The 10791-nt window shown below is 44.5% G+C and overlaps 1 protein-coding gene across 5 annotated transcripts in view; it reads right to left on the reverse strand.

Annotated features, from left to right (window-relative positions):
• Boc (BOC cell adhesion associated, oncogene regulated) overlaps nt 1-10791 on the reverse strand; it is a 75618-nt gene that overhangs the window by 28622 nt on the left and 36205 nt on the right. For 3 of the 5 annotated variants that reach the window (XM_029470643.1, XM_029470644.1, XM_029470642.1), the window contains 2 exons: nt 8574-8750; nt 7640-7918 (listed from right to left, as the gene is read on the reverse strand). In XM_029470643.1, the coding sequence (XP_029326503.1) occupies nt 7640-7918; nt 8574-8655 (361 nt within the window). In that variant the 5' untranslated portion in view covers nt 8656-8750. Of the gene's footprint in view, nt 1-7639; nt 7919-8573; nt 8751-10791 lie in introns of those variants that run through there. The other 2 variants (XM_021184696.2, XM_029470645.1) reach the window with 2 other exon arrangements.

Raw genomic sequence — 10791 nt, forward strand, 5'->3', positions numbered from 1 at the left:
CTCTCCTCTGGCAGCTTCCCTCCTTTTTCCTTCCTTCCTTCCTTCCTTCCTTCCTTCCTTCCTTCCTTCCTTCCTTCCTTCCTTCCTTTAGAGACAGGGTTTCTCTGTGTAGCCCTGGCTGTCCTGAAACTTTATCTGTAGACCATTGTTGGCCTTGTACTCAGAGATCTGCCTGCCTCTGCCTCTATGGAGTTAAATGCCTGCACTATCTCCACCACTAAGCTCAGCACCATTATCTTTATAGAAAAAAAAATAGTGGGCTGTTTGTTGGTTGGTTTGTCTGTTGCTTGTGTGGCTTGCTCATTTGTTTGGCTTACATCACTGTTAAGTGATCATGCTTTAATTCAGATATGCTCTCTAATTCTTGAACTGCTCAATACATTCCAAGATGGCTGGAAGTCTAAAAGTAAGGTCCAAGTAGAAATCACTAAACTTTCTCACATAGACCAAAGCAGAGCATGAAGGAACTTATAAAGCCACTAAAACGTCCCTTTTCATCTTGCATCCTTCTAACCAGTGGTCCAGTGGTTTCAAGACAGCCGAATCAATGTTCCGCCCATCCTCGGTGCAATGGACATCTTATGGCCCTCTCCTTTTCTCTTAGTTTAGATAATGGACCTAAATTTTGTGTAAGTGTGTAAATAGGTGACTGAGTACACAAAGAATTGGGGGAGAGGTGCTATAAGTCTTTCAATGTATTCTTGGTAAAAGTGCCACAGGCTTGAGGTCAGTTTGGTAGATGGTGCCTACTATGAAACTGGTTTCCGGGCTGCCTCAGGCCGATACCTGCTTTTGAGTGAGATATACTCTGTGCAGAGTTTGTAGCCCTGGTCTGTTGAAGTGCTTGTTCCAGGCCACATAAGATTACTGTTGCTGATGCCATTTGAAGATTCTACCAGAATACCAGGGAGAATTCTTATAATTTCATGACTTATTTACCTAAAAAGAGAAGAAATTAGTTATGCCTCCTGCTTAGAGCTATTGGCATTTTTATTATTTTTTTATTAACATATTCAGCTGCCTTCTGGGTCTGAGGATCTTTGGATGATTTTTTTTTTTCACCTGGCCAAGTCAAACACATCACTTACCACTAAAAGCAGTAAATTTCAAACTAAGCCTATCCTCCCGTTCCAAGTCTTGGCTGCCACGGAGCTGTCCCTGCCCTGGTTTCAGCTGCAGACTGCCCTCCTGGGGCAGCTCAGAAACCCACCTGTGTTTTCCTTTCTCCCCCATCTCTTCTTTATTTCAACATCCCTTCATCCCAAAGCAAAGGGCTCATACAGGAGTCCACGAGTCAGCCAAGCGGCTCCACATTTTTTTTTTTTTTTTTTTTTTTTTTTTCAATTTGGAGCAACTGGCTACTTCTTGTTTTCTCTGGGAGTCACACCCAGACTGTGCCAGACTGCTGTGTGTTGGAGGTTGGGGATGCTACTACAGGGAGAAAAAAAAATCCCTAACCTTAGAACTCCCTTCTGAACCACAGCATGTACATTCCTTAAAGGTAAAAAGACAAAACAGTGAGTCAAAGACAGCCTGAAGAGTGGCCTAAAATAACAGAGGCTGGATGAGTAACATTGGTGGTGGTGTCAGGATGATGGAAGGAAGTTGGAGAGTTAGCTTAGTGGTTAAGGGCAGTATCTTACTCTTCCAGAGGGCCCAGGTTTGGTCCCAAGCACCCTGTAATTCTAGTTCCAGGAGATCCTGTGCCTTCTTCTGGTCTCCTTGGACGCCTTGCATGCACATGGTATGCAGATGTACATGCAGGCCAAACACCCATACATATAAAAATAGAAAAATTAAAAACTCAGTTGTATTCACTATGGAAGAACCCTCGTCTTTCCAGACAGTCCCTAGGTCTGTCCACCATGTGGATGGCTGAATTCAATTGTTAAAGGCTTGATCATGGCATGTAAAGATTTAAAATATTAAAGATAAAACAGAGCCACACACATTCTTTAAGATTCAATTCCTGAGTCTTTTTCAGTAATCTCACCTTCCAAAATTGAAATAAATAGTTGCTAGTTGTTCCGCCCCTATTAAAACCTGTGCACATCTCTGTCAGACAACTTAGAGGGCCAAATGGAAGGTCATTTTCTCCATTAGACAGAGAAATCCTCAAGAACTGTGACCAGATCTTTCTGGGATGTACTGGGAATTCTAAACACATCCCAGTTAAGACGGCAGCTTTCAAAATGTCCAAACAGAGAAGTCAACACTGGGGAAGTCATGGTTTGAAGCTTCACAAGATGGGCTCACTGATTTTCATTTTGCCTTACTGAATGATGTCTCTAAGGATAGAATACATTTGTTGGGCAGTGAGTGTCTGAGGAAGAAGCTAAGTTAAAGTGGGCTCGATAATGAACCGGGTCAGTAGAATATGTTTTAGGAAGAGCATCATAGTGATGGCTGGAGACAACGTTCTTGGCATCATTGGTTAGCCTGCATACTTCCTTTTCTTTTAGTCTCTCTACCTCTCTGTTCTAAAAGAAGTGTGGGGGGAGGTTTAGAGAGATTAGGAAATATAGTACAAGTGTTAAAATGAATTTAAAGTAAAAAAAAAAATCAAGACAAAATATGCAAATAAAATATCAACAAATTAAGCTTCGTAACACAAAGGCCTTATTAATGAAATTGTTGAATGTGTCCAAAGCAGTTCCTGACAACATACAGGTACCAAGCCAAGAAGGTTGCATGAAGCTGGTACCTTTATCCTCTGGGAGGGTGTGATGGCTATTCTTGGTTGTCAATTTGACTACATCTGGCATCAACTAAAACCCAAATGGCTGGATACACCTCTGAGGGATTTCTTTCTTTCTTTCTTTCTTTTTTTTTTTTTTTTTTGCCTTAATTAAATCATTTGAAGTGGGAAGACCCACTTCTAATCCATTATCTTTGAAGTGGGAAGATCCACCTTTAAATCTGGACCACACGTTCTGCTGGCAATCTACATAAAGGGCACAGAAGAAGGATGCTTGCTGTGTCTTTGCCTGCTTGCTTTCATTCTTTCTCACAGGCATTAGCACTTACTTCTTGAGGATTTTGGCTTACACCTAAAGACCAGCTAAGAGATCCAGCCTCCTGGACTGAACAACTACTAGATTCTGGACCTTCCTTTCAGAGCCATTGTGACTACCCAGAGTGCAGTGCTGAGAATCTCACAGTTGAAATCGAGGGTCAGGAAGAAGTCTGGAGTTCCCTAGCTATCTGCTGTTGACTCTGGAGTAGAGTGGGTCTTATTGGTTGAGCCACATAGAGTTGTAGTCATGCAGTAAAATGTTTATGGAAAGAAGGGAGGGAGGGAGGGAGAGAGGGAGGGAGGGAGAGAGAGAGAGAGAGAGAGAGAGAGAGAGAGAGAGAGAGAGGAAGGAAGGACAGAGTCAAAGGCATTTTAAATATCAAGTATAAGGCTGACCAGGAGATCTGAAGTATGGCTTTAGTGGTAGGAGAACATTACCAAAAAGCAAGGTTAGGTTAAACCACTGGTTCTCAACCCTCCTGATGCTTCCACCCTTTAATGTAGTTCTTCACTTTGTGGTGATCCCCAACGATAGAAACTGATTTTTGTTGCTACTGCATAACTGTAATTTTGCTAGTTATGAATCATAATGAAAATATCTATTTTCTGATGGCCTTAAGGTAATCCCTGTGAAAGGGTTATTTGACCCACAGGCTGAAAACTGTTGAGTTAAACAAGGAAGAAAATTCTCCACAGGGCATAGTAAAAGTAAATGGTTCTCACCCACACATCAGGGCAGGTGGGGAAGACATGAGTGAAACTCTTTGAGGAATTCTGGACTTCCAGCTCAATTTTTACCAAAATCTAGAAGCTGATGCTACCTGGTCAGGATGAAGTCTACCTCCCAGCATCAACACGGGAGAACCAGAGGCCTGGCCAGGAGAGTTCTCTAGGGGCTTCCCTAGGCTTGAATCCTCAAGCCAGATCCTTGATTCTTCTCTATAAGGCTCTCAGCAGTCTCTAGAAGGAAGCCATGATGAGGTGTGTTGCCAGATAGGCCACACAGCATTGCTTTGTGTGAAGATGAAAGTATGAAGGAAGGCCCCCAATGAAGCCTTAAACACACTCTCCTGCCCTGCCTGCCTCGAAATGCAGAGGGTGCCGTTGGCAATCTCATCTGTAGAGACCAGTCTCCTTGTACACCAGCCAATCAACAAAACACAGATCCATTATGCTCAGGAATGTGTTCTAAGAAACTTAATCTAACTGCTGAGTCTGGGCCAGACCTTCCAGTGGCATTAACCCAAAGAGAGCAAGCCCATTCTCTGTCCTCCACCAACCTTCCTGGCAGCCCAAATCTTCCTTCTTCAATCCTGGGGGCTGCAGTTCCACGCCTCCCCCATGCCCTCCTCAGCAGGACACCCACCCCACCTGCTCACCCCACTTCCCCAAGTTCTCCTTCTTTCTAGTCAAGACTCAAACATTTCACCTTGGATTCTTGTCTGAATGACAGTTCTTGGCTTTCAAATGAGACCAGCTCCCCTTCAGCACACACCCTTCTTTGCCAACCACACACCCTCAAGCACCAGAGAAATCAGGAGCCAAGAATTTTTTAAAAATTAAAAATTAAAAATAAATAAATAAAGACGGTAAATTGAATCTCCTCACACACAGATCTATTTTGAGTCAGAGAGGTCCAAACTAAACCACCTCTTCAGCAACTCCCCTTTCTCCAAACACTAAAAGGTTCAGGCTGGCTCCTCATTAGGCTGGATAGACCATTAGAGAGCATCTTCCGAGTCTGCAGACACACGCTGATCATTTGCAGATAGAATCTCTCTTCTAAAGGCTCCTTTAAGGCACAAATGTTGAAAGGTACATCTTAGTTGGAATAACGAACAACTGGGAAAGAATGAATTGCCCAGCAACAGGAAATACTTCAGTCCATTGTGGAAGAATGCTACTGTAGGGGGTTGAATAAGTAAACTAGCTAAGGACACAATGGGATGCGTGAGAGTGACAATTACATGATACTATACATTAAACGCATGTGCAGAAGTTATTGGTCATTCACTTAGGATCCAGGCACTGGATTACTGTTTGCATTTTATACTCATTGAAGCAGAGAGGTGAACTATCTATCACATGGCCAAAGGAAAATGTGTGTCATATAGAGCCAAACAGGAAAGAGAAGACTAGAAACTGTATTATTCACTCAAATTAGAACAACTGTTAATACAATTTTTTTAAATCCGTTTTTCCTCCCGGCCACTTAGTCCGCAACAGCAACAAGTCTATGGCTAATTATTATTAACTGCATAGGCCATAAGCTTTGGCTTGTTCCCCAGTTGGCTTATAAATGATTTAACCCAGTTAAAGGATTCTGTGTGTACAGTGTGGTTAGTTACCTCTCCTTCAGTCCTGGCTGGCTTCTTCCTTCACATCTCCTCTGTGTCTCCCTGAGTTCATCTACCTGCTGGCTTAAGTCTGTCCCCTCAGACTGTCATCTCCAATCTCTCCCTGCGGCTCCTTTTATTATCTCAGATTTCCCAGAATCCTCTCTTCTTCTGCCACTGTCCCACCTCCTATTTCTCACCTCAGCTCATTGGCCATCGGCTTTTTTATTGACAGGTGGTGCTTATAAGAGATTCTCTCTACACTCAACAACATAACTATACGGGTATGGATAAGAACTGGAAGAGAATATGCCACAATGACAAGCAAGGTTGTGTGAAGATGGCAGACTTAGGGGTCATATTGCATTTTACATATTCCAAACTTCCTATAGTGCAATTATAACTATACAATTGGTAACAGGATGTAGGGAATGTCTGATGGCAAGAAGCGTGGTTCTGATCTTGGCCACTCTTGACCGAATGCAATGACTCCTACTTATCTCTACTGTCTTCCTCTAAGCCTTCCAACACCCCCGACTATGCCTACAAGCACAGCCTGAGGAGAGTGCCTGGCTAGACTTTGCCCAGCACTTAGCCTGCTCCTAGAGACCTGATGCTCGGAGTGAATGGCACGCTTTCTCCCAAGAAGGAGAGTAGCTCCGTGTGGGGTGGGGAGAACTTTGTCTCAAGGTCAAGCTCAGAGAGAGAGACACCCTTTGCCTGTGCCCTGTAGGAAGGGGTAGAACTTGGTATCCCCTAAGAAATCAGGAGCACCACCAGTGTAGTCCTGCTACACTCGCCCACACTGATGTTCTCTTAGGGGTCTGGAAACAGGGTGGAGCCTTTCAACCTTGCTCTTCTTCTCCCCAGTTCCTTGACGCTCTCTTTCTGGTGCTCACAACTCATGTACCTCAGTGATCTCAGCTGACTTCAATAGACCCAGGTTGCAGAAGTTTTCTCCCTTGGCTCTATGGTGTGGGGGAACTCATTTCCTAGAACCACATTACCCATAAGCCCAGTGGTGATCGAGACACGGAACCCCAAAGCAAGCTTATCAAGGCCAAGTGGACACTATGAAGTTATGAGAAAATAAGCCCTAGTAGTTTCAAAGCTTATATCCAAACGCATAAAGTCTTGACACGTTTCCCTGTGTCCTACATACACTTCATGTGGGAAAGGCCAAGATGGAAGCAATTCCTTGTTTCCCAGCTATAAGCTAAACATACAAGAATGAGTATTGAGGCTGCTTTGCTGGGTTCAGGAAAGTATGTGATGAGTAATTGTCATGAAGGACTTATGAACAAAGGACTAGAAATCAGATAATAAACACCCTATGCATACATCACATGTCAATCACATATAAAGGTCGTGTGTCATACTGTCCCATACCATATGGCCTAACAACATGAGTAGGGTATGTAGAGTGCCAACTAGCATTACCTCTCCCAGGCGACGCTTCTCATCTGGCTGCGACCATCAGGACACCTGACCCTCACTTTTTTTTTTATCGGATCCTCATAATACATACTTAAATTGTTTATACAAATTATGTCCCACCTAAGACCGTGTGGCAAGACGCACAAGGAAACTGAGTCAATCAGAATTATCATTGTGTATGTGGAGTGGGTGGGAGGGAAGGTGTAGGCCATTTAGCTCTTGGCTTCCATATATTGGCCTGAGGTTGTATGCTTTTTTTAACATAATAATCCCAGAAAATAGAGATGAGAAAACATGAATTCAACATCACAAGCCTACAGACAATGACGTCAATCTCTCTCTCTCTCTCTCACTCTCTCTCTCTCTCTCTCTCTCTCTCTCTCACACACACACACACCACAAATTATAATGAAAAATTAAATAACTTCTATTCCAGGCATTAGGAATATGTTGAGACCGAGTTTAGAGTACACAGGCTCTCTCCATAGCCCTGCTTTTAAAACCCTGACTGAAATCAATCTGACAATGAGGGAAGAGGTAAAGGGTACCCAGGAAGCAGGTGTCATAGCTTACGAAAACAACTGACCAAGTAGAGAGGTGGTGCCAATTCTGGGCCCCCAAAACAGTTCACTCTATGTAGATGGTCCACATATCACCCTATTCTGAGGAGAACTTCTCCAGGACATCACAACCCCCAAGAGTGTTGAGCAGCCACCATGTTACCCTGAAAGATGTCAGCAGTTGAGGCCCCTTTAATGCTATGATTAACAGCATAGGGTAGGGATAGAAGAAAAGAGAGAGAGTGGAAGAAGATGAGATCACACCGCACTGAGTGGCAAAGTACACTCACTGGCTAGCGTCACCGTGGCTGGCACACTGGCCACAGCTCCCGCAGGCATCCGTGCCACACACTGGTACCGTCCCACAGTGTGGTTGTTGAGGGCAGCAATGACAAGGGTCCCACGGGTGATGAAGACACCCAGAGCATCATCAGAGCCATTTAGCTCCTTCCCGTTGAAGCGCCAAGTCACATTCACCCATGGTGGCTCCACCACACAGCCCAGGATCACAGTTCCTCCCAGCTTCTGGACAGTGGACATGGGCTGGACCGTGACCTGAGGAACCTCATCTGGAAAAAGAACATCAATGCAGCAATGAGGTGAGGCCCCCAAGAAACTGCCATCACCGCCACCGCTGCCTTTTGGGAAGCTCTAGATGTCACCCAGGTGGCCATCCAGAATTCAGCACCCAGGCAAGCCACTCCTCCCCCAGTAACCTAACTACCTATGCCCATTCCCCACCCCACCTGTTTCCAGAAAGTCCCCTTGCTACGTAAGTGGTAATGCAGTATTAAAGCGAGAGCTCAGGCTCTAGAGTTGGACAGACCTGGACTGAATCCAGTGTCTCTGCCTCTTAACTGTGTAGTTCTGGCCTTTCTGTAAACTGAGGCTAGTAACGCCTAACTCAAGCATTCTTGTAACGCTGACAGAGTAAGCAAATGGCTTTGCTCATACAATAAACTCATACTACAGGTAGGTGTTTTTAATATTACTCTTCTTCTACTAGTGCATATTTGACATTACTAAAGTACAAAACTATAGCCAATGTGGTATTGTCCCGATCACTTTTCATCTGGGATACTTAGGTGTGGTACAGCCTGAAGGTCAGTAGAGATGTCGTACTCCTAAGAACTCTAAGATGCTTCATGCTTCCATCTGACATTAGGACAAAGAGCTCTTCTGCGGGTCTGTGGGGCAGGCTGAGAATGAAAGAAAAACACTCACGCAAATCAGCAAGGCAGCCTGCTGTGGCCAAGAGAATCCAAAGCAGTGTAAGTATAGGCTGCTCTCTTTGGCACGTCGTCATCTTCCCACGAGGTACGGTGTGTCACAGAGGGATCTGAGCCAAAGTCCCATAAGCCACGTGTGACACGAGTAGGAATACCGCCGTCCCTTGAAATCCTGTTGTGAGAGAAATTGGGAGAATGGCTATGGTGAAAATGTCTGGTGCTTGACCCATCCCTCAAGCTCATTCTATCACACTTGCAGAAAGCATTCAAGGTGGCCATGTTGCTGGTGGACGGGGGAGGTAGGGGGAAGGGGCTCTTCAGGACATCCTCATCAGAAGGATGTGTCTTATCAGGATTCCTCCTGCATCAAGAGGCAATTTCATCATGTTAACAATGCTAGAGCCTTGTCTAGGGACCAACAGCGAGGACAGGGGAGCCTAAGGTATGGAGGGGCTGAGAACTATGGAAAGGCCACATAGCAGCAGTGAGTATCTATGTTGGTGAGTGTGAACATGGGGAACAGACAAGACCATCCTTCTCATTCAGGGTCAGAAGTTGTGTATCCATGGCTATGTGGCATTCCATGTTGTAGTGTAGAACATTGTTGGGCAACGCTGTTAGATGTAAACTGAGTTCCTCTTTGGGGGATGTTCCTCCTTAATGAATCCTAGCATCACAATAATTCCTGAAAGCTTTATGTCTCTCATACTCCCCCAAACCTCACCTATGTCCTTAGGAATTTTTATTCTCAAAATAAACCTGCCTTCGTAAGCTTGTCAACAGTGTCTGTTGGCCCTAGCGCAAACACAGACGGGTGCCGTGTCAGCCAGGACTGTGTATAGCTTTATGCCAGTATGGCCTTCCAGATTCCACTTCTCTATGCCTCTGGGGCTGGAATTCTGGGGTTTCCACCTCCATGATTCACAGGGATGCATCTTTGTTCAGGACAATAGTTCCCTTACAATCTGACTGCACTGCCTTTCCAACTGTCTAATTCACAATCAGCCACCCTTTAATACCTGCCCCAAACCTTCCATTCTCCTCTTCCACAGTGATTCCTATAGCATGGTTCTTTAAGAGATTCTTCAAAACCACAAAGTCAACTACATGTTCTAATGCACTCTTCTAATGCTGCCCGAACCAAAGCATCATCCTATGCTTTCAGCAGATGTATCTGTAGCATTAACAAATAAGGAAGATGGATCAACGCCTTTATCAAACAAAGACATCACAATGAAGTCCAGGAACAAACAGGCAATGTTCCAGTGAACAGTCAGTGGTTGAACACAACCACCATTGTCTGTGTGTGACAATTTTTGTGAATATATGAAGTAGAGTTGGAGCATTTATTTACTTATTATTTGCATAGCCACTTTGGGGTACAGGTACACATGAAAGTAGAGGCTAGAAGTCAACACCAAATGTCCTCAATCTCTCTCTACCTAATTTTCTTTCAGACAAGGTCTCTTACAAGCCTTTAATCCCAGCACTTGGTAGGTAAAGGCGGATGGATCTCTGAGTTTGATCTACAGAGGTAGTTCCAGGACAGCCAGGGCTGCACAGAGAAACCCTATCCCCATTCCCTACTCCTCGCCCCCCTCCCCCCAAAACAAACCTCCCTAGAGCTCACCACTAGGGTAAAGCCGCCATCAGCAAGCCCTGAGGATCCTCCTGTCTCTGCTTCCCCAGCACTGGGTGGCACACACTGCTGTCCCGTGTGGCTTCTGGGGACTCAAACTCAGGTCTTCACACTTGTGTAGACCTGACTAGACACCCCACTCCCGGCACCTTTCCCCATGGCTTACATGAAAGGGTTGAACGCATATTTACGCATAAGCATTAGAATATTACTACTTGCTAGAAGAGTTATATTCGAATAATGTTAATAATATTAGAATAATAATAATAGAAGTAATATTAGACAGTAATATTAAACAGTAAAATTAGAAGATTTCTGTTTGGAGAAAAAAATCATTACTCACTTAACACATGAGTATGGGCCTCTCAAGAGCAAAGGAATTTCAAACATATTTCCAACAGTCATTTATATAATTTTTGTGGCTTCAGATGTTACACTGTTCAAATACTCCTTCCTTCCTTCCTTCCTTCCTCCCTCCCTCTCTTCCCTCTCTTCCCTCTCTTCCCTCTCTTCCTTCCTTCCTTCCTTCCTTCCTTCCTTCCTTCCTTCCTTCCTTCCTTCCTTCCTTCCTTCC

This window comes from Mus caroli, chromosome 16, assembly GCF_900094665.2.
Source record: "Mus caroli chromosome 16, CAROLI_EIJ_v1.1, whole genome shotgun sequence".
Taxonomy (NCBI): domain Eukaryota; kingdom Metazoa; phylum Chordata; class Mammalia; order Rodentia; family Muridae; genus Mus; species Mus caroli.